We start from the raw sequence: 27,750 nt of genomic DNA on the forward strand, positions 1-27,750 counted from the left end.
GGAAACCCGGGAATACAGATCCTAACAAAGTAGAGAACCTAAAATTGGCCCCTGGGTAGGGGACTCTCCATTCACACACACACACACACACACACACACACACACACACACACACACACACTAAGCAGGAGGCTGGGCAATGGAGGTGGGGATGCCATGAGGACAGCAGCTCAAGCCAAGCTTCAGTGCACGGCAGCTCTGGCTAACACAGGCCTCCTCATTTTCAGGGACATAGATACTCTCAGGGAGATCTTCAGCAGAACTTCTCAGTCCCAAATGTTAAAGCAGAACTGCAGAAATGAAGCTCCATCCTGGTGACACAAGCGAAATGAACGGATCACAATCAAAATCCTCTTGCATGGCACTAAGTAAGCGCAGCACTGTTTTATGATAGGTGGTCTCAAACCCCACCCTGCCACATACTCCACGTGACAGCCAACTACGGCCATTCCAAAAATCCCGCGGGGCGGGGTGGGGGGTGGGGGCGGGAAGATACGAACAAATCCCGCACCCTGGACCCTTCCCGGCCTCCTTACCGCGCGCACACACCGTGAGCGCCCGGCGCGCCCAGATTCCTAGGTTACCACTAGGTCGGAGGAGGAGGTGTTTGAGGACTCCTGGAGGGGAACTAGTAATGAACCGAGATCGAAGTTCTTTTCCAAAGCATCCCGCGGGGCCGGTGGGAAATGTAGTTCAAAGCTGGAAAGACCCTACGGGCAGGAGGCGCGCTGGACCCTGAGCGGCCGAGCGGCGGCGTCTGGGGAACGGAAGGGGCGCGGAGTGCGCAAGCGCAGACGGCTGGCTAGTGGTCGGAGGTGAGGCAGCGGCGCCTGGGGGGCGGGAGGTGGCCGGCCGGGGTAACGCTGAGCTGGGGGGCGGGAACCTGGGCTGGGGAAAGCGTGAAAGGAAGAGGGAACCTAGGCTGAGAAGGCCGGGGAGGAAAGCTCGAGTTCTGGCCCTAGAGAATGCGAGAATGGAAGCGAAAACCTAGGCAGAAGGAACAGGGAGCCGAGGCCGGGAACTCCGAGGAGGGACCGGGAGCCCGTCCGGCCGCGGTCCTGGCTGGAGAGGGCCGAAGAGGGAACTGTGCTCGGTGTGGGCGGGAACTGTGTTTGCCCGTCACTCCCCACCCCCTTAGGAGGAAACCCCAGCACGCGGGCGTTCTGTTTGTGTAGTTTTTTGTGCCTGTCCGTGTGTGTATTGGGGCACATGTTACTCCGGTGTGACGTTGTGACACCGACTGGTTGTGAAAGTGAGAGGGTCTCTGTGTCTAATTTTTAAAATAGGTGCGAGTCGATTTGTGTTAAGACTGTATGCGATTTTGGAGAGACGACAGTGAAGGGTTTGTGAGTGAGATTTTGCTACTTTGTGAGATGTAATGTGATGGGCTCCCTGAGATTATGCATGACGTGTCTGTGATCGTGTAGTGGGTGCTATAACTGTACGTATGTATACTTTTTTAAGTATTTTGTGTGCACAGATCGGGGCGACTATGAATGTGCCTCATTGTGTAACTAGATGGAACGCTTGAGAATTGGGTGCATGGTTAGTTAAATATGTATTGTTTAGATTATCTGAATATTGGTTATTTTATATGCCTGTAGAATTTGAGTCTGTGGCATTTAAACAAGTGAAAAAATAGAGATTTTCAAAATGGAGAGGATGAGATAAAATGAAAATAATTTCCAGATGTCAGGATAGTATTTTGGGAAACCCCATATCGACTAATGACCAATATGTTGAAACCAGACGCCGGTTGCCCCAATTCGTACACCAGTGGGATCCCTCTGCCTGGCCTGCGCCCTCTCACAATCTGGGATCCCACTGTGCATGATCTGGCCCGGGAGGGACTGTGGGAGGGCTCCAAAGCGAGTCCAGCCTGTCTGGCCCAATCCCAATCCACGGGACCCCAGCAGCAAGCTAACCTATCCTGAGCGTCTGCCCCTTGGTGGTCAGTGCACGTCATCGGTGGAGCTGTCCATCGGTGGCTTAGGCTTTTATATATACTAGAGGCCTGGTGCACGAAATTCGTGCATGGGGGCGGGGATCCCCTCAGCCCAGCCTGCACCCTCTCCAATCTGGGACTCCTCGGATGCCGGCAGTCAGACATCTCACTCACAATCCTGGAGCACTGGCTCCTAATTGCTCACCTGCCTGCCTGCCTGCCTGGTCATCCCTAACTCACCCCCCCTCCCCCACCGCCGGCCTGATCGCCCTTCACTGCCTCTCGTGCCATCCTGGTCACCCCCAACTGCCCCCCTCCCTGCCGACCTGGTTGCTCCTAACTACCCCCTCCCCCGGCCTGGTCACCCCTTACTGTCCCCCTCTGCTGTCCTGGTTGCCCCTAATTGCCTCCCCCACCCGCCAGTCTGGTCGCCTCTTACTGCAACCCCTGCTGGCTTGGCCGCCCCCCTCTGCCAGCCTGGTCGCCCCTCACGCCCCCCCCCCCAACCGGCCTGGTCACCCCACACAGCCTGCTTGTTCAGTCGTTTGGTCGTCCTTCACTCCTTCACTAACCCCCCTGCCAGCCTGGTCACCCCACACAGCCTGCTTGTTCAGTCGTTTGGTCATCCCTCACTAACCCCCCTGCCGGCCTGGTCACCCCACACAGCCTGCTTGTTCAGTCGTTTGGTCATCCCTCACTAACCCCCCTGCCGGCCTGGTCACCCCACACAGCCTGCTTGTTCAGTCGTTGGTCGTCCCTCATGGCCCCCCCGCCACCCTGGTTGCCCCACGCAGCCTGCTGTTCAGTCGTTTGGTTGTCCCTCACTAACCCCCGTGTCAGCCTGGTCATAGGCAGCCACCTTGTGGGGGCATGATGGTCAATTTGCATATTACCTCTTTATTATATAGGATGGATAGATAGATAGATAGATAGATAGATAGATAGATAGATAGATAGATGAGTAGAACCCAAAACTGATGCTCTCAGAATTTCCATTTGGGTGTGTGTGGGGGGGGGGGGGTGTATTTTTCCCCTCCTGCTGCTGTTTCTGCAGCTGCTGGATGAATTCCTGGGCAGATTTAATAATTCTTCAGTCATTCTAAAGACAATAAAAAATCTGTTGGACATTTAAGCATCAGTCCCATCTTATAATAGTCATTTAGCTAAATAAAATATACATTGCAGAAGTTAATACTTCAAAACTTGTTTTAAAAGCAGAAAACTGTCCCTCCTGCTGGAAACCTGCAATGTCTTCTCTAATTCCTCAACCTCTCTTTTGTCTCCTCTTTACTCCTAGGTGGTTAGTCTCCAGTTAGAGTGGATTAGGAGCTGGAAAAGGGACGAGAAGTCAGAAGTCAGGACAGGAAGAAGCTGGTACCTCTTATACTATAATTTAGTGTAAGTCATCTTTTACCTTCTGGGAGAACCTACTGATGGGAACTTCCAGATATACTTTTCTTCTATTGGGCACAGCCACTTCTTCAGCTGCCTCCCCACTACTTTCCTCTGAATATGCAGTGGCCCATCTGCTCTGGTGGTGGGGCTTGTCTCTCCAGTCAGTCCTCTTGGACAGGAGGATCCAAGCCAACCCAGGCAGGCTCCACGCATGGGTTCCTTATCTAGAGCTCAGGTGAGAATTAGCTACCTTAGTCACTTTGCCCTCCTAAATCCTGGAAACATGTACAAGTTCCCCGCACATTTTCTCATCGCTTTGGTTCCCAGTGGCATCAGGATGTGAGAGGCCTCTTGTATGTTATCAGGAAGGGAGAAGCACCCACATTTCTTCCCCCTGGAAAACTATGTTCAAAAAATAATTTACTCCCTTATCTCAGCCTCTCCAGCCAGTTGAAGTAGGAGTTAAATTAATGGTACAAAAACTGCAGTCAGATACTTTACAAGACAGTATTTAGAATGAGGGATACTTCAAAGCTTGTTTCACTCACCATCTTGGGGGCATCCGCTAAAACTGAGGCAGAAGATTTCTGAGTTACCATCCTGTTAAAAATTAACACTGAAAACAATTAGAAAACTCAGAGGTTTACTGTGGGGAAGAAACATTAGCAAGGCACAGGTGTGTGTGTGTGTGTGTGTGTGTGTGTATGTATATGTGTGTGTGTGTGTGTGTGTGTATAGCTGTATAGATATCTACACTAATAAAAGGAAGGGTAATATGCTAATTAGACCGAGAGACCTTCCGGATGACCTTCTGGGAATAATAGTGGAGCGCAGGCCTGGTGGGAAACACCTGCCTCTGCTCTGCCATTGATCCCAGAGCCGCAGCAGGGTGGGCAGGGCCTCCCTGTGGGTGGGGATCGATGGTGACCCCAGGCCTGGTGGGAAACGCCTGCCTCTACTCTGCCATTGATCCTAGAGCCCCAGCAGAGTGGGCAGGGCCTCCCTCTGCGCAGCATTGATCACAGAGCCCTGGCAGGGTGGGCAGGCAGGCAAGGGGGGCAGTTGGGGTGATCAGGCCGGCGGGGGGGGCAGGCAGTTGGGGGTGAACAGGCTGGCCGGGGGGTAGTTGGGGGCAAGCAGGCCATCAGTGGGGGGCAGTTGGGGGTGATCAGGCTGGCAAGGGGGGGCAGTTGGAGGCAAGCAGGCTGGCGGGGGGGCAGTTGGGGGTGAGCAGGCTGGCATGCAGAGTGGTTAGGGGCGATCAGGCAGGCAGGCAGGTGAGTGGTTAGGAACCAGCGGTCCCGAATTGGGAGAGGGATGTCCAACTGCCGGTGTAGGCCCAATCCCACAGGAATCGGGCCTAAACCGGCAGTTGGACATCCCCTGAGGGGTCCCAGATTGGAGAGGGTGCAGGCTGGGCTGAGGGACACTCCCCCCTCCCCCCGTGCACGAATTTCATGCACCGGGCCACTAGTAGATATATAATAGATATAGATATAGATATATAGATATAGATATATCTGAAAACATGAAAGTGACCAGTGGCTATCAAAAATATGAAATATAAAGGATTGCATGAGTTGTTCAAATTTTTAAAAAAATATTCCTAAGAGACTTAAAAATAAGACAAGTAAAAGGAAGGAAGACACAATATGATAAAAGGTCCAAACTCCCAAACATTTCATGCAGCTCCATTAATATTTCAGTAAAATTTTGAACTTTCTAAAGTTCTTAGGAGAATATAAACAAGCCAGAAATTCTGAAAGAGAAAAGTAATGAAGGGGAAAGTATTTTAATGTGTTTTAAAACTATAATAACTGTAGAGTGATCTTGGCAATTATGAACACATCAGTGGAACTAAATATAAAGTCCAGATCTAGTCAAATACATACAGGCAATAAAGTATATGATAAAGATGGCAGTTTCAGTGAGTGGAGGAAATATAGGTTATTATATAACCAGATGGCCCATAGTATTTTTTTTTTAGTTATTTTTGTATGGGAAAAACACAAAGTCAAGTGAGAAAGTATAAAAAATTACTTTAAGTAAACACAGGATTAATTTCCTTCCTTTAAAAGAGATCTAAGATCAATCTAGAAAATAAAAATGACCTAATAGAAAACCAAAAGAATTTTAAGAGAGAAGAAACTAAAGATGGTTTTTAAACTTACAAAAAGAATCTTCTCTCATAATAAGAAAAATAAAAACTAGAAGCACAATTTATATCTGTTAGATAGGCAAGCATTAAGAAGTTCATATCAGCAGTATTCATCAGGGGTGACAGGTGTTCTCATATATTGCTGGTGACAGTATAAATGGTAGAGCCTTAATGGAGAGCAGCTTAGAAGTAGTTAATATCAGTAGGCTACTTATGCAAGAAAAGATGGTGCTAGAGGGGAGGGGAGCGCTCCCAAAATTTAACCTGTTGCCCCAATAGCCTGTATCTCTGATTTTGGGGGTAAAATAAGAGTTGTCTAGCTTATCCCCCATTCCCTATACTGTTTATGTGGAATGTTCTGAGTTGACAAGGGCCAAAACAAGGGCAATGGAGGGAATTTTAATTTGAGTCATAAGAGAGCTGTAAGTATGTGTGTGGTGAAACATGGCATCTTTTCATCTTAGCTTTGCCTTCTTAGGAACCACCCTGTTTCCAAAGAGGATCCCAAAAGAAGACTGTCTCTTGCAAATCTCAAAACCATGGCTCAGGTGAGGTGATGGTTTCTCTCTGAAATAGTTTTTTGTTTTGTTTTTGAAGGATATTTGAGCCTTTGTGTTTTTTTGTTTGTTTGTTTTAAATCCTGCCTATCTTTCCCTTAAGAGAAGTGGTTCTCATTTCTTCCCATATTGGCCTGATAAGCATTTATCTTCTACAAGTACTCCTTCTAATTTTAACCAGTGTTTACACATTAAGAGGGTATATCATTCAACATCTTTCTCAGTCTTCACCCAGAAGCATTGCTGGGACTAAAATGCATTTCCTCAAATTAAATGAGAATAACCCTTGCTGGGGTTGCTAAATGGATAGAGTATTGCCCACATTCCAAAGGGTCATGAGTTTGATTCCTGGTCAGGGACACAAACCTGGGTTGTAGGTTCTATCCAGGCCCAGGTCAGAGAGCACCTGGGCTGGAGAGCATGCAGGAGGCAACCAATCTGTGTATCTCACATTAATGTTTCTCTCTCTCCCTCTCCCTCCCTCCCTCCCTCCCTCCTCCCTCCCTTCCTCCTTTCCTCCCTCCATTACATTCTCTCTAAAAAGCAATGGAAAAAAATATACTTGAGTATATTATACTCAGGCAGAGGGGGGTGTACGGAGGCCTGGGGGCCCAGGTGCTGCCCAGGGCCCAGAGGTCAGTTGGGACCTGCTCTTCATGCCAGACGCTTGCACTTCGATCACCAGCCAGGCCTAGGGACCACACCGGGCATGAATTTCGTGCACTGGGCCTCTAGTAAATAAATAAATGAGAATATATTACTGCATAACCTGTCTTGCTTAGATAAGACAGTCAAGATGGATATCGAATTGATTGCAATTATTAAATGACAGGAAATCCTATCTTGAGGCTTTGAGAATCTGTGCTTGGCAAATTATACACAGAACTGAGACTCCTGTATTTTTGTGGTTTGATCCTTAATTGCTTATGGCTGCTAACAATTCCTAAAATCTGTGACCTGCTAATAATACTCCCCCAGGATGCTAATGGTGTTATAGATTTATTTCTATTTTAAAATTTCTTCTATTCCTATACGCAGATGGAGGAGAAGTAATTGTATATGATTAGGTCACCTACTGAACTGGAATTGTAACCCTTGAAATATTCTGCCCTTGGTTTCAAAGAGAATTGTCTTGGTGTTTTCTTTCAGAACATTTATCTTTTTATGTGGATCTAGTAAATACTGGTGTTACCCAGATTCTGTATTGGTTCTTTATCTTTACAGTCCTCTGTTCCTATTCACAATCCACTACTGTCATTCTAATGATGCCCAATTAATTTTAATTGTATACTGCTATTCTGAGTGTCAAAACTATATCCAGCCTCCAAATAGATATCACCATCACCTGCATGTGCCACAGATACTTCAGGCACATTCCCAAGATTTATTTATCTCATCAACTCCTACCCATCTGATTTTGTTTCCTCCCCTAGTCTGCTTATGGGACCAGCCCACCTACTAATACAGCTAACTTGAATTAGATGTATTGCTTCTACTGCAGAACCATTTAGTGTTGAATCTTATTCCTTCACTAGAGGCCCAGTGGACGAATTTGTGCACCAGTGGGGTCCCTCGGCCTGGCCTGTGGGATCAGGCCTAAACCAGCTCTCTGACATCCCCCAAGGGGTCCCGGATTGTGAGAGGTCACAGACCAGGCCAAGGGACCCCACCAGTGCACGATCGGGGCCGGGAGGCCTCTCAGCTCTGCTGATCCCAGTGCTGGGAGGCATATTACCCTTTTACTATATAGAATAGAGGCCTGGTACACAGGTGGGGGCCAGCTGGTTTGCCCTGAAGGGTGTCCTGGATCAGGGTGGGGGACCCCAGTGGGGTGCCTGGCCAGTCTGGCTGAGGGGATGATGGCTGTTTGCAGCTGGTCACACACCTTTCAGGGTGGGGGTCCCCACTGGGGTGCCTGGCCAGTCTGGGTGAGGGGCTGAGGGCTGTTTTCAGGCTGGGACTGAAGCTCCCCAACTGCTCCTTTTTTTCTTTTTTTTTTTTATTCTGGGCCAGCTTTAGCTCTGAGGCTCCAGCTTTTAGGCCTCCTCTCCTGAAAGCAGGTATCTGGTTTGTTTGGGTTCTATAATCAAAACACTGTTTCAACTCCAGCTCTGAGATCCCAGCTGGCTGAAAGCTGGTTTCTGGGGTTTTGTTTACCGTCTATATTTGTTACAGTGTTTGAAACTGCAGGCTCAGAGGCCTGCAGCGGCTGGCGGGGAACGTTGGAGTCCCCCGTCACTGAAGCAAGCAAGCCTCATGTTAGTTTCAAGCTGCCTGGCTGCCGGCCACCATCTTGGCTGACAGTTAATTTGCATATCACCCTGATTAGCCAATGGGAAGGGTAGCGGTCGTACGCCAATTACCATGTTTCTCTTTTATTAGTGTAGATAGGATTACCACTGATGTATCTTTATTTGGGTGCCTCTTTCATAGCAGTCACTTGTCTTCCCATTTAACACCTTTGCTCCTTCTCCAGTCTTTTAAGCTCTCATTCCAGTACTCACAAATCTTTGTGTTTCTTACACTTTTCTGTTTAACTTTTTTTTTAAATTGTGATAAAATATACATACCATAACATTTACCATTTTAACCATTGTAAATGTATAATTCAGTGCCATTAAGTACATTCACATTGATGTATAGCCAGCACCACTATATCCAGAACTTTTTTTAAAATTTAATTTTATTAATTGTAGTTGATGTTCAATATTATTTTATACTAGGGGCCCAGTGCACGAATTCGTGCACCATGAAAGGAACGGTGGGCCATGAGGCTGCGGTGGGCACAGGGGCGGGTCTTGGCCCATCCTCCATGCCCCTGCCTGGCCCCTCCTGCCACAGCCCTGGTCCCTGGTCCCCACTCCTGCTGCTGCTGCTCCCACGCCCTGACGGCACCAGCCCTGCTTGCACCCGCTAGCAGCACAGAGCAATTGGGGCCAGTGCCAGCAGTGGGTGTGAGCGGGGCCAGCCCCATCAGCAGGTGCGAGCATCAGCTGCTGTCCTGATTGCCCCTCAGGAGCAGGCAGAGGTGGAGAAGCCCTCAGGGATGATTGGGGCCAGCACCTGCTGCTCGCATCCGCTGACAGCCGAGCGATCAGGCTGGCGCCAGGTGCCGGCAGCAGGTGCAAGCAATGGCTCCAGTGCCGGCAGTGGGTGTGAGAAGGGCCAGCACCAGCAGCAGGTGTGAGTGCCAGGCAGGAACGCAGCACGTGGGAGCAAAGAATTTTCAGTAACTACCTGAGGCTCACCCCGATGACAGCAACCAGTGCCCCACCTTGGTCTGGCGCCCCTGCTCACCTCAACCATCCCGCCACAGCTGATGCCAGCCATGTTCCATGCTCTGCCACCTACTGCCAATGCCTGCCATGCTCCACACGCGCCCCCTGGTGGCCAGCACACGTCATAGCAATCGGTTGTTCAGTTGTTCCGCCGTTCGGTCTATTTGCATATTAAGGTTTTAATATATAAACTAGTGGCCTAGTGCACAAAATTCATGCATGGGGGGGGGGGGATGTCCCTGAGCCCAGCCTGCACCCTCTCCAATCTGGGACCCCTTGGAGGATGTCCGACTGCCTATGGGATCCCTCTGTGATCGGGCCTAAACCGGCAGTCGGACATCCCTCTCGCAATCTGGGACCGCTGGCTCCTAACCGCTCACCTGCCTGCCTGCCTGATCGCCCCTAACCACTCTGCCTGCCAGCCTGCTCGCCCCCAACTTCCCCTTCCCACCCCCACCAGCCAGCTCACCCCCAACTGCCCCCCCTCACTGGCCTGATCACCCCCAATTGTCCCGCACTGCTGGCTTGCTCACCCCCAAATGCCCCCACCCTGCCCACCTGCTCGCCTCCAACTGTACCCCCCACCTGCCTGCCTGCCCACCCTGCCAGGGCTCTGTGATCAGTGCTGTGCAGAGGGAGGCCCTGGCCACCTGGGGCTCTGGGATCAAAGGCAGAGCAGAGACAGGTTTTTTCCACCCGACCTGCACTCTGCCATTAATCCCCAACCACACCGAGGCCCTGCCCATCCTGCTGGGGCTCTGGGATCAATGGCAGAGCAGAGGCAGGCGTTTCCCACCAGGCCTGAGCTCACCATTGATTCCCGCCCACAGGGAGGCCTGCCCACCAGGCCTGGGCTCCGCCATTAATCCCTGTCCACAGCGAGGCCTGCCAACAAGGTCTGGGCTCTGTGATCAATGGCAGAGCAGAGGCAGGCGTTTCCCATCCAGCCTGTGCTCCACCATTAATCCCCGCCCACAGGGAAGCCCTGCCCACCAGACCTGGGCTCTGTGATCAGTGGCAGAGCAGAGGTAGGCACTTCCCACCTGGCCTGGCCTCCACCATTAATCCCCGCCCACACGGAGTCCCTGCCCACCCGGAAATCAATATCTGCCCACAGGGAGGACCTACCTTCCCTGCCCATCCAGCTGGGGCTCTGCGATGGGCCATCCCAGCCACGGCTTTGTCCAGAAGGAGGTCCGGAAGGTCATCCGTAAGATCTCCCAGTCTAATTAGCATATTACCCTTTTATTAGTATAGATTAGTTTTAGGTGTACAGCAAAATGCTTAGACAATTATACAATTTGAGTTCATTCTTTTTTTTTTTAATAAGAAATATCTTTTATTTATTTTTTTAAAATATATTTTATTGATTTGTTACAGAGAGGAAGGGAGAGAGATAGAGAGTTAGAAACATCGATGAGAGAGAAACATTGATCAGCCGCCTCCTGCACATCTCCCACCGGGGATGTGCCCGCAACCCAGGTACATGCCCTTGACCGGAATTGAACCTGGGACCTTTCAGTCCACAGGCCAACGCTCTATCCACTGAGTCAAACCGGTTTTGGCTTGAGTTCATTCTTGATATGATGTAAGAAGGTGGTATTTCGGGGTTTTTTTTGCAGGTATCTGTCCAATTTCCCAAAACTGGTTATTAAAAAGACTGTCTTTATTACCCCATTGTATATTCTAGACTTCTTTGTCATAGCTGAACCGACCATATAGGTATGGGTTTATTTCTGAGCTTTCTGTTCTTTCCATTGATCTATGTGTCTGGTTTTATGCCAGTACCATGCCATTTTGATTACTATAGCCTTGTAGTATAGTTTATATCAGATAGCCTGATACGTCCAACTTTGTTCTTCTTTCTTAAGATTACAGAGGTGTCATTTTTGGTTCCATATGAATTTGTTCTAGTTCTTTAAAAAATGCACTGGTATTTTCATAGTCTTTGCACTGAATCTATAGATTGCTTTCGATAATATGGACATTTTACCCATGTTACTTTCTCTTATCCATGAGCACAATAGATGCTTCCATTTATGCGTATCTTCAGTTTCTTTCTTCAATGTCTTATGATTTTCTGAATACAGGTCTTTTATCTCCTTGGCTAAATTTATTGCTAGGTCATTTATGTTTTGATGCAATTGTAAATGGAATTGTTTTTTTCATTTCTCTTCCTGATAGTTTATTATTGGCATATAAAAATTCAATTGATTTCTGAATATTAATTTTGTATCCTGCTACCTTACTGAATTCATTTATCAGTTCTAGTAGTTTTATAGTGGAATCCTTAGGATCCTCTCTCTATAGCATCTTATTGGCAAATAATGACTTTTATGTCTTTCTTTCTTTCTAATTTGGATGCCTTTTATTTATTTTTTTCTGGCCCAATTGCTGTAGCTATGCTTTCTAATATTATGTTGAATAACAGTGGTAAACTGGACATTCCTGTCTTGTTCTTGATCTTAAAGAAAATACTTTTAGCTTTTCCCTGTTGAGAATAATGTTAGCTGTGAATTTGTCATATGTGGCATTTATTATGTTGAGCTACATTCCCTCTATTCCCCCTTTGCTGAGAGTTTTTATCCAGAAATGATGCTGGATTTTGTCTAATGCTTTTTCTGCATCTATTCATATTAAATATGATTTTGGGTTATGTGGCTTATTATGTTAACTGAGTTTGTTTATGTGGTTATAATCACGTTGATTGATTTGCAGATTTTGAACCATCCTTGCATCCCTGGAATAAATCCCACTTGATCACACTGTATGATCTTCTTAATGTATTGCTAATATTTTGTTGAAGATTTTTGCATCTATGTTCATCAGTATATTGGCCTATAACTTTCTTTTTTTGTAATGTCTTTATCTGGTTTTGGAATCAGGGTGATGCTAGCCTCATAAAATGAGCTTGGGAGCCTTTTCTCCTCTTGAATTTTTTGGATTACCTTGGGAACCATAGGTGTTAATTCTTCTTTGAATGTATGGTAAAATTTACCTGTGAAGCCATCGAATCCAGGGCTTTTGTTTGTTGTGACTTTTTTTTATTGCTGATTTGATTTTGTTGGTCATATTCAGTCTGTTCAGATTTTCTTTTTCTTCAGTCTTATAGGATTGTATGTTTCTAGGAGCTTATTCATATGTTCCAGATTGTCCAGTTTGTTGGCATATAATTATGTTGGCTAGGATTTTCTTATAGTCCTTTGTATTTCTGTGTTTTAAGCTGTCACTTCTCTTTCATTTCTGATTTTATGTATTGGGGTCCTCTTCTTTTTGTTTTGATGAGTCTAGTTAAAGGTTTATTAGTCTTGTGGATCTTTTCAAAGAACCAGCTCTTGGTTTCCTTGATCTTTGTATTGTTTTGTGTGTGTTTTTTTAACTACATATTTTGTTTATTTCCATTCTGATCTTTATTATTTCCTTCTTTCTACTCATTTTGGGCCTTATTTGTTATTGTTTTTTTCTAGTTCTTTTAGGTGTAAGGTTAGATTATTTACTTGAGATGTTTCTTGAGGTAGGCCTGTCTTGCTATTAATTTCCCTCTTAGAATTGCTTTTGCTGTGTCCCAGAGATTTGGGGTTTTTGTGTTTTCATTTTCACTTGTCTCAAGGTATCTTTTAATTTCTTCCAGGATCTCATTGTTGATTCATTTGTTGCTTAGTAGCATGTTATTTAACCTTCATGTGTTTGTGTGCTTTTTGTGGTGTTTTTTTTTCTTAAAATTGATTTCTAGTTTCATACCATTGTCATCATAAAAGATGCTTTATATGATTTCAGTCTTCTTAAATTTATTAAATCTTGTTTTGTGGCCTAGTATGTTCCAAGTGCACTTAAAAATAATGTATATATTGCCATAACCGGTTTGGCTCAATGGGTAGAGCGTCGGCCTTCAGGCTGAAGGGTCCCAGGTTTGATTCCGATCAAGGGCATGTACCCTGATTGCGGGCACATCCCCGGTAGGGAGTGTGCAGGAGGCAGCAGATTGATGTTTCTCTCTCATTGATGTTTCTAACTCTCTATCCCTCTCCCTTCCTCTCTGTAAAAAATCAATAAAAAATATATTAAAAAATAAAATAAAATAATGTATATTCTGCTGCTTTGGGGTGAAATATTTAAATATCAATTAAATATACCTGGTCTAATGTGTCATTTAAGGCAACTTGTTGTTAGTCTGCCTGGAAGATCTATTTATTGATGTTGATAGGGTGTTAAAGTTTTTCATTTTTTAACTTGGAGTTTATAGTTTATCTACAATAACAGTCAAATAAGAGCTAATTTTGTGCTTCTCCGAGCAGAGCTGGAAACCAACCCTTATTTTCTTATTCAACTTTATTGAGGTATAATTTACATACAATGAAAATCACCATTTTAAGTGTAGAGTTCATGAACTTTGAAAAGTATATAGATCAGTATAATCACTACAACACTCAAGATTACAACATTTCCTTTACTCCAAACTGTTCCCTTATGCCTCAATACATCCAGTTGCTCCACTGCCACCCCAAGGCTTCAAGAATCCTATATCTGCTTCTGCCATAAATTAGTTTTGCCTCTTCTCTAATTTCGTATCATTGGAATAATAGATTATGTGCTTTTTGAGGGATTAGCCTATTTAACTCAACATAATGTTTTTCAAACTCATTCATTTGTTGTGTATATGAGAATATTCCTTGTATTGCTGAATTCCAGTATATGAATGAATAATATACCACAATTTGTTTATCCATTCACTTTTTGGTAGACATTTTTTCCCACTTTTTGACTATAATGAATGACACTTCTATGAACATTTGCAGAGATAATCTTTGCATCGACTATATTTCCATTTCTTTTGGGTAAATACGTAGTTTTGGAATCAGTGGGTTGTATGACAAATGTATGTTTATCTGTATAAGAAACTGCCAAATGGTTATGCAAAGTTGTGCCACTTCACATTCCCACCAGTGATGTATGAGATTTAGAGTAGCTTCATAGCCTCACCAACACATGGTATGGCCACTTCATAATTTTATTAGTCATCCTTGTAAATGTGTAATGGTATTTTATTATTGTTTTAATTTTCATTTCCCTGATATGATGAAAATGGTGAGCATTTTTCATTTTTCTGTTTGTCATTTATATAATCTGAGTTCAGAACTTTTGCCAACTTTTGAGTGGATTGGTTGTTTTCTTATTCTTCTGTTGTGAGAGTTCTTTATACAAGTCTTTTGTCAAATAAAAGGACTCTGGATATCTTTTCTTAGTCTATGACTTGATTTTTTATTTTCTTAGTGGTATCTTTCAGAGCTGAAGTTTTCAATTTTAACGAAACCCAGTTTATCAGGTTTTTTACTTTTATGATTCATGCTTTTAGATTTTCCTTTTAACTGTATAATCTATTTCAACTTAATTCTTTTGTATGCTTGTAAGGTGGAATTGAAGTTCCTTTTTTTAAAAATATTTTTAAAATAAATTTCAGAGAAAAAGGGAGAAGGAGAGAGAGAGTGAAAAACATCAATGATGAGAGAGAATCATTGATCGGCTGCCTCCCACACACCCCACACTGTGGATCGAGCCCACAATCTGGGAATATGCCGAAACCGGGAATCGAGCTGTGACCTCCAACAGAGCCATGTTGGCTGGGTTGATTTATATAGTTACTAGGGGCCCAGTGCACAAAATTCATGCACATTAAAAGGGAATTAATTAGAGGAAATATTTTAATACTATTTGCCCTTTCTCTATAATAGAAGTGTCAGAGATGAAAGAAAATTAGTAAAATGTATATGAAAATCTTCCTGTCAGAGACTGGGGCACACCTTGGAACCCAGAGTCAAGTCCCTGCCCACCCACGTGCACCTCAAAATCAAGTGAGACCCAGACCCGTCCAGTCCCACCCCCATTGGGCAAGATCCAGACCCATCCGGCCCCACCACCATCAAGCCCCACTGGGCGGGGGGGGGGGGGGGCCCACAGCCTGAGGTCCCCCAGCCCTATGCCAGGGTGGGGTTGTGGCCTGAGATCCCCTGGCCCAGCACCGGGGTGAGGGGCACAGCCTGAGGTCCCCCAGGCCGGGGCCGGGGGTGTGGCCTGATGTCTCCCGTCAATCGCCACCAGGCAGGGGGCATGGCCTGAGGTTCCCCCTGTCAAACCTTGCCAGGCAGGGGCGTGGTCTGAGGTCCCCTGTCAAGCCCCATCTGGTGGGGGGTGCAGCCTCAGGTCCCCCACCCCGGCCTGGCGCCATGCAGCCTCAGGTCCCTGCTGATCACTCATTACAGCTCATTACGGGAACCCCGCCTCCACTGTGGGCGCAACCATCTTGTGTTACGGGAACCCTGCCTCTGCTGTGGGTGCAGCCATCTTGTGACAGTGTGATGGAGTGAGGGTCAATTTGCATATCACCTCTTTATTATATAGGATTCTTTTACTAGTGTAATACTACCATATTAAGTCCTGAAATCAGGTAATGTGAATTTTCCATCTCTATTCTTTTTAAACTTGTTTTAGATATGTTAGGGGTTTTACATTTCCATAAAATTTTAGACTCAACTTATTGATCTCTATAAAACAACCTACTTTGTCTGTAATTGTGTTTTAGAAGACTTTATGGATTGGTTGGAGATCATTGGAATATTAACAGTCATACATCTTATAATCCAAGGACCTGGTGTATTTCCATGGTCTTGTAAAGTTTCTCTCAGTAGATTTTTGTAGTTTTTGGTGTATAGGTCTTACAGATATTTTGTTAATCTTATTCATTAATTTCATTTTCAATTATTGTTAGTGTATAAAAACAGTTGATTTATATATTTTGATATTAGTATCCTATGACTTGCTAAATTCACTTATTATTTCTAATACCCTTCATTGTAGATTCCTTAGTCCTTTCTACATATCTAATCATGTTATCTGTAAATAGTTTGTCTTCTCCCTTTCCAGTCTGTATGCCTCATTTTTTTCTAATTATGTAATATCTACAGTGTTAATAGAATTGGTGACAGCAAATATATGTAAATTTAAAATTTTATCTAATAGTTTTCTTCATTTAAAATAATCATATAGTTTTCCTACTTTATTCTGATATTATAATGACTGTTATTGGTTTTCAGATGTTCTATCAACCTTGTATTTCCAATAAGCACCACTTGGTCATAATGTGTAATGCTTTTTATATGTCACTTTATTCAATTTGCTAGTATATTTTTAAATTTATTATTTTTTTGTTTTTGTTGTTTTGAGGGAGTCATCATCGATCAATTTTTAAATTTTTATCAGAATTTATCAGGGAAACTGCTCTGTAATATTCTTTTAATGTCTTTTTCTGGTTTTGGTAACAGTGTAACAGTCACTTCATAAAATAAATTAGAAAGTACTCTGTTTTCTTTTAAGATCTAGTATAATACTCTCATTAACTTTATTTTTGCGCAAATGAAAACTTATTAATTTGATGTTTCCAACATCAAATCTTAGGATCTTGGTCTTTTCTTTTTGCCTTTGTACTAGTATAAGGCCAAAAGAGACATTTTCTATTTTTTATATGTTTTTTTACTTATTTCAGAGAGAGGAATGAGAGGGAGAGAGAGACAGAAACATCAATGATGAGATTCATCAGTTGGCTGCCTCCTGCACACACCCTACTAGGGATTGAGCCCTCAACCTGGACATGTTCCCTGACTGAGAATTGAACCATGACCTCCTAGTTCATAGGTCAATGCTCAACCACTGAGCCACACCATCTGGGCAACATTATCTATTTTATAAACCTTTGTGACCAGATTTAGCAACCCAAACTTCATCATTTTCCTCAATAAAAATTCAAACAACCATCATTGGGTACAAGGCTGTGATTTTTTTTTTTTTCCATTCTTGGTCAGCTAGACCCTGACATACTCCTAATGTCAGATTTCGGCTGTTTGGTTTTAACCCCTACTTTTTCTAGCACAATTCCCTTTACATGGGAAGCACCTCCAAAATGGTTGGGTTTTAGGGCTGAGCCCAAATGGGCTTTCTTGTACTGTTTATCATGCCCTTCTGATCTCATTGGTGGCTCTGGAGCTTGTTGGCAGTATGAAGACCACAACACATTCCCAATCCTGTCAGCATGATAGGCTTGAGCAAAAGAGCTATCATTAACTCTTTTTTTGTTTTCAATTTTAAAGTATTCACTGTTAATTAACTGACTAGATTACAAAATAACCATGGTAGATACCTTAATTCATCCTTCTAATGACCTTATTGATCTGGTCTTCCCTGTTACCAGTATCTCCACCTTCTACAAAATGGGTGGTCTTTTCCTCCATTCTAACTAATGGATAAGGTAATTTGAAGGGCCACAGGATGTTGTTTGATTCTTTGAAGTGTTTTCCAATCGTATAGATCTCATGAATCACATCCTCCATGCACATGATGCCATATTTACCAAGAGATCGAGCAATCAATATGTTATCTGTCAGGGCAATTCAGTTTGTATTGAGTTTGGCTAAAAGTTCACAATCTTGTTTATGTCTTTAAAGAACCAATTCTCAGTTTTGTTGATCTTTTCATTATCTTTTTTTAGAATCTATGTCATTTATTTCTCTCTGATATTTATTATTTCCTTTGTTCTACTTACTCTGGGCTTTTCTTGTTCCTTTTCTAGTTCTTTGAGGTGTTGGGTCAGATTATTTGAGATTTTTCTTACTTCTTGAGGTAGGCCTGTAATGCCATTATGAACTTTCCTCTCAAGACAGCTTTTGCTGTGTCCCATAGGTTTTGTGTGGTTGTGTGTTTATTTCCATTTGTTTCTAAGAAGTTTTTGATATGTTCCTTGATTTCATTGGTAACCCATTCATTGTCTAATAGCATACGATTTAGCCTCCGTGTGTTTGAATGTTTTTGAGGTTTTTTTATTATGATTTGATTTCTTCTTTCATGCCATTGTGATCTGAGAAGATGCTTGATATGATTTCAATCTTTTTTAATTTGTTAAGACTTATTCTGTGTCCTAAGATGTGATCTATCCTTGGCAATGTTCCATGTGCAATGGAGAAGAATGTATATTCTGCTACTTTTTGATGAAATGTTATGTGAATATCAGTTGAATCCATCTGATCTAGTGTGCCATTTAGGGATGCTGTTTCCTTCTTAATATTTTGTCTGGCATATCTGTCCTATTAGTGGAGTGTTAAAGTCCCCTAGTATGACTGTGTAGCTATCAATGTCTCTTTCAAAGTCCTCCAAGAGTGTTGTTTTTTTTTTGACACTTAGTTGCTCCACTATGAGGTGCATTTATGTTTATCAGGATTATATTCTTTTATTTGATCTCTCCCTTTAGTATTATGTAACGATCTCTTTTGTTTCTTATTATGGCCTTTCTTGTGAAGTCTATTTTGGGACATATAAGTATTGGTACCCCAGCCTTTTTTTAGTTTACATTTGCATGGAATATATCTTTCTAACCCTTCACTTTTTTTTTACTGTTAATTATTTTTATTGATTAAAATATTACATATGTATCCTTATCCCCACTTTACCCCCTATCCCCCTGCTCATGTCCTCACCCCCCTGTTGTCCGTGTCCATTGGTTAGGCCTATATTCTTGCATATAAGTCTTTTAGTTGATCTCTCCCCCTTACCCCCACCCTCCCCTACCTTCCCTCCAAGACCCGACAGTCCAATCAATGCCTCTCTGTCTCTGGATCTGTCCTTGTTCATCAGTTTATGTTGTTCATTATATTCCACAAATGAGTGAGATCATGTAGTATTTATCCTTCTCTGACTGGCTTATTTCACTTAGCATAATGCTCTCCAGTTCCATCCATGCTGTGGCAAATGGTAGGAATTCCTTCTTTTTTACAGCAGCGTAGTATTCCATTATGTAGATGTACCACAGTTTTTTAATCCATTCATCTACTGATGGGCACTTAGGCTGTTTCCAAATCTTAGCTATGGTAAATTGTGCTGCTGTGAACATAGGGATGCATATATCCTTTCTGATTGGTGTTTCTGGCTTCTTGGGATACATTCCTAGAAGTGGGATTACTGGGTCAAATGGGAGTTCCATTTTTAGTTTTTTGAGGAAACTCCATACTGTCTTCCACAGTGGCTGCACCAGTCTGCATTCCCACCAGCAGTGCAGGAGGGTTCCTTTTTCTCCGCATCCTCTCTAGCACTTGTTGTTTGTTGATTTGTTGATGATAGCCATTCTCACAGGTATGAGATGATACTGCATTGTCATTTTGATTTGCATCTCTCATGTAATTAGTGACTTTGAGCATGTTTTCATATGTCTCTTGGCTTTCTGAATGTCCTCTTTTGAAAAGTGTCTATTTAGGTCCTTTGCCCATTTTTTTATTGGATTGTTTATCTTCCTTTTGTTAATTTGTAAGAGTTCCCTATAAATGTTGGAGATTAAACCCTTATCAGTGATAACATTGGCAAATATGTTCTCCCATGCAATGGGCGTTCTTGTTGTTTTGTTGATGGTTTCTTTTGCAGTGCAGAAGCTTTTTATTTTGATGTAGTCCCATTTGTTTATTTTCTCTTTAGTTTCCAATGCCCTAGGAGCTGTATCAGTGAAGAAACTGCTTCAGCATATGTCTGAGATTTTGTTGCCTTTGGATTCCTCTAGTATTTTTATGGTTTCCCGTCGTACATTTAAGTCCTTTATCCATTTTGAGTTTATTTTTGTATATGGTGTAAGTTGGTGGTCTAGTTTCATTTTTTTTTGCATGTATCTGTCCAATTTTCCCAACACCATTTATTAAAGAGACTGTCTTGACTCCATTGTATGTTCTTGCCTCCTTTGTCAAATATTAATTGAGCATATTGGTTCGGGTCGATTTCGGGGTTTTCTATTCTATTACATTGATCTATATGTCTGTTCTTGTGCCAGTACCAGGCAGTTTTGAGAACATGGGCTCTGTAATACAGCTTGATATCTGGTATTGAGATCCCTCCTACTTCGTTCTTCTTTCTCAGGATTGCTGCAGCTATTCGGGGTCTTTTCTCATTCCAGATGAATTTTTGGAGAGTTCGTTCTAGGTCTGTGAAATATGCCATTGGTATTTTAATGGGGAGTGCATTGGATTTATAGATTGCTTTTGGTAGTATGGACATTTTAATGATGTTGATTCTACCAATCTATGATCATGGTATGTTCTTCCATCTGTTTATGTCTTCCTCTATCTCTTTTTTCAACATCCTATAGTTTTCAGCATATAGGTCTTTTACCTCCTTAGTTAAGTTTATTCCTAGGTATCTTAATTTTTTGTGTGTGCAATGGTAAAAAGGATTGTTTTTTAATCTCTCTTTCTGTAAGTTCATTGTTGGTGTATAAAAAGGCCATTGATTTCTTGGCATTAATTCTGTATCCTGCTACATTGCCAAATTCATTTATTAATCCTAATAATTTTTTGATGGAGTCTTTAGGGTTTTCTATGTACAGTATTATGTCATCTGTGAATAGGGACAATTTTACTTCTTCTTTACCAATTTGGATACCTTTTATTTCTTCTTCTTGTCTGATTGCATTGGCTAGCACTTCCAGTACTATGTTGAATAGGAGTGGTGAAAGCGGACATCCCTGTATTGTTCCTGTTCTTAAGGGAAATGGTTTTAGTTTTTCCCTATTGAGTATGATGTTGGCTGTAGGTTTTTCATATAAGGCTTTTATTATGTTGAGATATGACCCTTCTATTCCCACTTTGCTGAGCATTTTTATCAGAAAAGGGTGTTGAACTTTGTCAAATTCCCTTTTCTGCATCAATTGACATGATTATGTGATTTTTGTCTCTCAATTTGTTTATATGGTGTATCACGTTTATTGATTTGCGGATATTGTACCAGCGTTGCATCGCTGGAATAAATCCCACTTGGTCATGGTGTATGATCTTTCTAATGTAATGCTGGATCCGGTTTGCTAGAATTTTGTTGAGGATTTTAGCATCTATGTTCATCTGGGATATTGGCCTGTAATTCTCTTTCTTTCTGGTGTCTTTATCTGGTTTTGGGATTAGGGTAATGCTGGCTTCATAGAAAGAGCTTGGAAGTGTGCTTTACTCTTGAATTTTTTGGAATAGTCTGAGAAGGATTGGTTTTAGTTCTTCTTTGAATGTTCGGTAAAACTCCCCTGTGAAGCTATCATCTGGTCCAGGGCTTTTGTTTGCTAGAGGCATTTTGATTACTGTTTCAATTTCATCAGTAGTTATAGGCCTATTCAGGTTTTTTTATTCTTCCTGGTTGAGTTTTGGAAGCTTGTATTTTTCTAGGAATGTGTCCATTTCATTCAGGTTGTCCAGTTTGGTGGAGTAGAGGTGTTCGTAGTATTTTTTTTACAATCCTTTGTATATCAGCGGGATCAGTTGTTACTTCACCTCTTTCATTTCTGGTTTTGTTTATTTGGGTCCTCTTTGTTTCTTGGTGAGCCTGGCTAAAGGTCCATCAATCTTGTTTATCTTTTCAAAGAACCAGCTCTTGGTTTCATTGATCTTTTGTATTTTATTTTTTTTTGGTCTCTATGTCGTTTATTTCTGCTCTGATCTTTATTATCTCCTTCCTTCTGGATACTGTGGGCTTTTCTTGTTGCTCTCTTTCTAATTCTTTAAGTTTCAGCATCAGGTAATTTATTACCATTTTTTCTTGTTTTTTAAGGTAGGCTTGTAGAGCTATGATCTTCCCTCTCAGGACTGCTTTCATTGTGTCCCATAGATTTTGGATTGTTGGGTTTTCATTGTCATTTGTTTCCAGGATGCTTTTTATTTCTTCTTTGATCTCTTTGGTAACCCAATCATTGTTTAATAGCATGCTATTTAGCCTCCAAGTGTTTGATTTTTTCCATTGTTTTTTTTAAATATATTTTTTATTGATTAAGTTATTACATATGTGTCCTTGTCCCCACGTTAACCTCTACCCCCCCCCCGCTCATGCCCTCACCCCCCCCCCCCGTTGTCCGTGTCCATTGGTTAGGCCTATATGCTTGCATATAAGTCCTTTGGTTGATCTTTCCCCCTTACCCCTACCCTCCCCTACCTTCCCTCCAAGGCCCGACAGTCCAATCAATGCCTCTCCGGTTCTGGATCAGCCCTTGTTCATCAGTTTATGTTGTTCATTATATTCCACAAATGAGTGAGATCCTGTGGTATTTATCCACTCTCCAGTTCCATCCATGCTGTGGCAAATGGTAAGAGTTCCTTTTTCTTCTTCCTCTTCTTAAAGAATACCTCTCAGCATTTCATATAATGCTGGTTTGGTGGTGATGAACTCCTTTAGCTTTTTCTTATCCGTGAAGCTCTTTATCTGACCTTCTATTCTGAATGATAGCTTTGCTGGATAAAGTAATCTTGGTTGCAGGTTCTTGCTATTCATCACTTTGAATATTTCTTGCCACTCTCTTCTGGCCTGCATGGTTTCTGTTGAGAAATCAGCTGACAGTCGTATGGGTACTTCCTTGTAGGTAACTGACTGTCTTTCTCTTGATGCTTTTAAGATTCTCTCTTTATCTTTTGCTCTTGACATTTTAATTATGATGTGTCTTGGTGTGGTCCTCTTTGGATTCCTTTTGTTTGGGGTTCTCTGCGCTTCCTGGACTTGTAAGTCCATTTCTTTCACCAGGTAGGTGAAGTTTTCTGTCATTATTTCTTCAAAAAGGTTTTCAATATCTTGCTCTCTCTCTCCTTCTGGTACCCCTATAATTCTGATGTTGGTACGCTTGAAGTTGTCCCAGGGGTTCCTTACACTATCTTCATATTTTTGGAATCTCTTTTCTTTTTTCTTTTTCTGTTGGGTATTTTTTGTTTCTTTGTATTTCAAATCTTTGATTTGATTCTTGGGATCCTCTTGTCTGCTGTTGGATCTCTGTAAATTATTCTTTATTTCAGTCAGTGTATGCTTAATTTCTAGTTGGTCCTGTTTCATGTCCTCCATGGTCTCACTATACTTATTGAGGGATTCATTAAATTTATCGGCGATTTCCATAAAATTCTTGAAAAACCTTATAAACGTGGCCTTGAACTCTATATCCAGTCGTTTGCTTTCCTCCATTTCTGCCATTTGTGACCTGTTTCTTTGTCTCCGCATTTTGGCTGCTTCCCTGTGTTGATAGAGTGGCCCTGCGCGCCAGGTGTCCTGTAGGGCCCAGTGGCTCAGCCTCCCCAGTTACCTGAGGTGGACACTCTTGGTGCACTCTTGGTGCCTTGGTTGTTGTAGGATCACTGGGAGGAATTGACCTCCAGGCCAATTGGCTGTGAGAATCAGCTGTGTCTGAAGTGGGAGAACTTCCGTGCTGAAGACACCCTTCTGGGGCAAGACTTGCTTCAGTGGGGCTTTGGGGCTCACTGAGTCTGCTCCCTGAGTGTGTCCTTTATGAATCTAAGGAGTTGCAATCTGGATGGTCCCCCTCTGACCACTGGGTACAGTGGCTCCTGGATCTAAGGAGGTGCTAATTCAGCCTCTGCCTGAGGCCACACAACAGGATCCACGAAGAGGCTCAGCTGTGAAGCAGTGCAAGCCGCTGCGGGGCCTTGGACATTCTCTTGGAAGTTCCAGGTCTGCCTGGCTCGGCTGCAGTTAGGTACATTCACATGCAAAAGCCTCTGCCGCAGCCTGGGTGGGGCGGGGTCTCAGGGAATCAAAGGGCAGAGCAAGCAGCTATGGCTGATTCTCCGCCCAGCCCTAAGGAGTCGCACGTCTCAGTGACCCGATAATTGCTGCAAGCACCTCTGAGGGAAAGCCGCCCTCAAGTTCGCCCGCTGCCCGACAGTCCAGCTTCCCGTATGAGTCCTGGGTCCCCAGAGACTTCCCGGAACTGGAGTTCAGAGCAGTCGGGAGCTTGTGATTCAAAAAGACAGCCGCGTCCTCAGGTGCCACCCCCTTTCCGCGTGAGCCGCCGTACCTCTGCACTTCCCCTCCGCAGCTCCTCTGGTTCTCAGTGTGCTTTTCTTTCCTTCTAGTTGTAGAATTTACACTCAGCCAGCCTTCCTGTTGTTCTGGATGATGTCCGCTCTGTCCTTTGCGGTATTTTTCAATTGTTGTGGGAGGCGGCAATTTCCCGGTGTTTATCTATGCCGCAATCTTAGTTTCTCTCTTCCATTGTTTTTATTGTACTTGATTTCTAGTTTTATGCCACTGTGATCTGAGGAGATGCTTGTTATGATTTCTATCCTCTTGAATTTGAAGATACTTTGCCTATGACCTAATATGTGGTCTATCTTTGAAAATGTCCCGTGTGCACTGTAGAAGAATATATATTCTGTTGCTTTGGGGTGAAATATTCTGAGAATGTCAATTAAGTCCATCTGATCTAGTGAGTCATTTAGGATTGATGTTTACTTGCTGATTTTTTGTTTAGAGGATTTATCTAGTGATGTCAGTGGGGTATTAAAGTCCCCTACTATGACTTTTTTGCTATCGATCTCTCCCTTGATATCTTCCAGAAGTTGTTTTATGTATTTGGGTGCTCCTGTAATGGGTGCATATATATTTACCGGAGTTATATCTTCTTGTTGGATTGCTCCCTTTAGTATTATGTAGTGGCTTTCCTTATCTCTTGTTATGGTCTTTACTTTAAGGTCTATTTTGTCAGATATAAGTATTGCAACCCCAGCTTTTTTCTCATTTCCATTTGCCTGAAAAATTTTTTTCCATCCCTTCACTATCAGTCTGTGTGAGTCCTTTGTTCTCAGGTGGGTCTCTTGTAGACAGCAGATATATGGGTGGTGTTTTCTTATCCATTCAGCTACCCTATGTCTTTTAATTGGGGTATTTAATCCAATTACATTTAATGTTATTATTGATAAGTACTTGTTTGTCGTCATTTTTATTCTTAATATTTGTGTTTTTTCTTGCCTTTCTGTTTTTTCTCTTTACAGCAGTCCCTTTAGCATTTCTTGCATTGCTGGCTTGGTGGTAATAAACTCTCTTAGTCCTTTTTTGTCTGTGAAGCTCCTGATTCCACCTTCAATTTTGAATGATGGCCTTGCTGGGTATAGATTTCTGGGATTCAGTCCCTTGGTTTGCATCACTTTGTATATTTCATTCCATTCCCTTGTAGCCTGGTGTGTTTCTGTTGAGAAATCCATCAATATTCTAATGGGAGATCCCTTGTATGTAACTTTCTTTCTCTTTCTAGCAGCTTTTAAGATTCGTACTTTGTCGTCGATGTTTGCCAATTTAATTATGATGTGTCTAGGTGTTGGTGGTCTTTTTGGGTTCATCTTGTTTGGGACTCTCTGTGCTTCTTGGATTTGCATAGTTTTTTTCTTGCCAATATCGGGGAAGTTTTCTGTCATTATTTCTCCGAACAGGTTTTCTATTCCTTGCTTCTCTTCCTCTCCTTCTGGTACCCCTATTATGCGGATGTTGTTTCATTTTGTGTTGTCCCAAAGCTCCCTTCGGATCTTCCCTTGTTTTTAAATTTTTCTTTCTAGTTGCTGCTGTGTTTGTGTGTTTTTTCCTACCCTGTCTTCTAGCTCGCTGATGTGGTCCTCAGCCTCTTCTAGTCTATTATTCATGCCTTCCATTTTGTTCTTTATTGCAGCTAGGTCATTTTTCATTTCCTCTTGGGTCCTTTTCATATTGGTGACATTCTCATTCAGCTCCTTATAATTCTCATTGAGTTGTGTGTATTTGTCATTGAGTTGCTTGTATTTGTCATCCAGCTGTTTGAGCATTCTTATAACCATTACTCTGAATTCTGTCTCTGAGAAGTTATTTGCCTCGGTTTCATTTAACTCCCTCTCTGGTGATTCCTCTTTTTCTTTCCTTTGGGGGTTGCTTTTTTGTCTCCCCATTTTTTTCTCTAACATTTTAATTGTTTCTGTGTCCTAGATCCTACTGTTTTGCTGCCCTGGTTCTTTTGAGGAAGGTGCTGCTGGTGTGATCTCTCAGGTCTCCTGAACTTGGTAACCTAGTGTAGCTCCCTACTTGAGCTATTTGGGTTTTCTTGCTGTAGGCCTGCGAGCTGGAAAGGTTCAACCGTGGTGTCCAGATGTCAGCAGCTGGGGAGAGGTATGTTCCAATTTTTGCTGCCTTGCATCCTTGGCTAAAATCGCACGTGCCCAGCAGGGGCTCACGGAGGTACCCAGAAGCTGCCTGTCAGGGTGGTAGGGCTCAGGAGGCCTGCACACTAGAAAGGCACAACTGTGGTGTCCCGAGTTCTGTAGCTGTAGGGTGGGAAGACTCAGTTTTTGCCACTGGGCCTGTGGTTGGCTACCCACGCTCCCAGTGGTAGCTCACAGGGGCACCCGCGGTGTGCTAGCCAGTGCGGCATCCTGGCGCACTCTGAAGGGCCCTGTTGAAGCCAAGTGATTGAGGCGTCTGTGGGCAGGTATCCAGGATGAGAGTATTCAGAATTTCTATTGTTGGGGCAATGCACCCTTGTTAGGATAAGAACACACCTGTGGCACAGTGGACTCAGGAGGCCTTAGCACTGGAAAAGCACGACTATAGTGTCCAGAGTTCTGCAGCAATAGAGTGGGAAGACTCAGTCTTTGCTACTGTGTTTGTGGATGGATACACATGCTCCCAGTGGCAGCTCACAGGGGTACCTGTGGTGGATTTGCGGAGTGGAGCTCCGAGGTACCCTAAGGGGCCCTGGCATTGAAATTGTGCAGCAGTGTCTATTGGCCGTTATTCAGGAGAGTGAATTCAGAATTTTTACTGTGGGGCAGTGCACCCCCGTTTGCACAATATTGCACTCAGCGAGGCTCACAGTGGCTCCCCAGATCTGCCTGTGGGGTGGTGGGATCTAGGTGCCTGCCTGCTAGAAAACGCGACTCTGGCGGTGTGATTGCAGCATGCGTGCAGAGCTCTGACGCACCCTAACGGGCACTGGCATTGAAATTGTTCAACAGTGTCTATTGGCCGTTACTTAGGAGAGTGAATTCAGAATTTCTCCTATAGGGCAGTGTGCCACAGTCTGTACAATATCGCACCGAGTGGGGGGCTCGCAGAGGCTCCCAGGGGCTGCCTGTGGGGTGGTGGGCTTCAGATGCCTGCCTGCTGGAAACGGCAACTTTGGCAGTGCGATTCTGGCGTGCGGCTTGCACGCAGAGCTCTGACGCACCCTAATGGGCCCTGGCATTGAAATTGTGTGACAGTGTCTATTGGTAGTTGTTCAGGAGAGTGAATTCAGAATTTCTCCTATGGAGCAGTGCACCCCCGTTTGCACAACATTGCACTCAGCGGGCGCCTGTAGTAGCTCCCAGGGGCTGCCTGTGGGGTGGTGGGCCCCAGAGGCTTGCATGCTGGAAACACGCAACTGTGGTGCCCGAAGGTCCGCCACTGGGGAGGGGGAGGCTGCACCTACCGCTGCAGGCACGGTCCTCCTTTGGAGGTGGAGATCCCAGGGTCTGCGAGTCTGTGGGCGGGGCAGCAAGATTTTGGCTGGAGTGGCTGCTGGTTCGCATGCAGTGTCCAAGGCCTGTCTGGATAATGGTGTTGATGAGTTTCCAGATGGGCGCT

At 43.6% G+C, this 27,750-nt stretch overlaps 1 protein-coding gene across 2 annotated transcripts in view; it reads left to right on the forward strand.

The window, feature by feature from the left end:
• Positions 1–715: 715 nt before the first annotated feature.
• ZNF567 (zinc finger protein 567) overlaps positions 716–27,750 on the forward strand; it is a 60,342-nt gene continuing 33,307 nt past the window's right edge. For both annotated transcript variants that reach the window (XM_059666884.1, XM_059666885.1), the window contains exons 1-3: positions 716–815; positions 3,243–3,343; positions 5,977–6,046. In XM_059666884.1, coding sequence (XP_059522867.1) covers positions 6,038–6,046 — 9 coding nt within the window. In that variant the 5' untranslated portion in view covers positions 716–815; positions 3,243–3,343; positions 5,977–6,037. The remainder of the gene's footprint in view (positions 816–3,242; positions 3,344–5,976; positions 6,047–27,750) is intronic.

The sequence above is a fragment of the Myotis daubentonii genome, chromosome 15 (genome assembly GCF_963259705.1).
Source record: "Myotis daubentonii chromosome 15, mMyoDau2.1, whole genome shotgun sequence".
NCBI lineage: Eukaryota > Metazoa > Chordata > Mammalia > Chiroptera > Vespertilionidae > Myotis > Myotis daubentonii.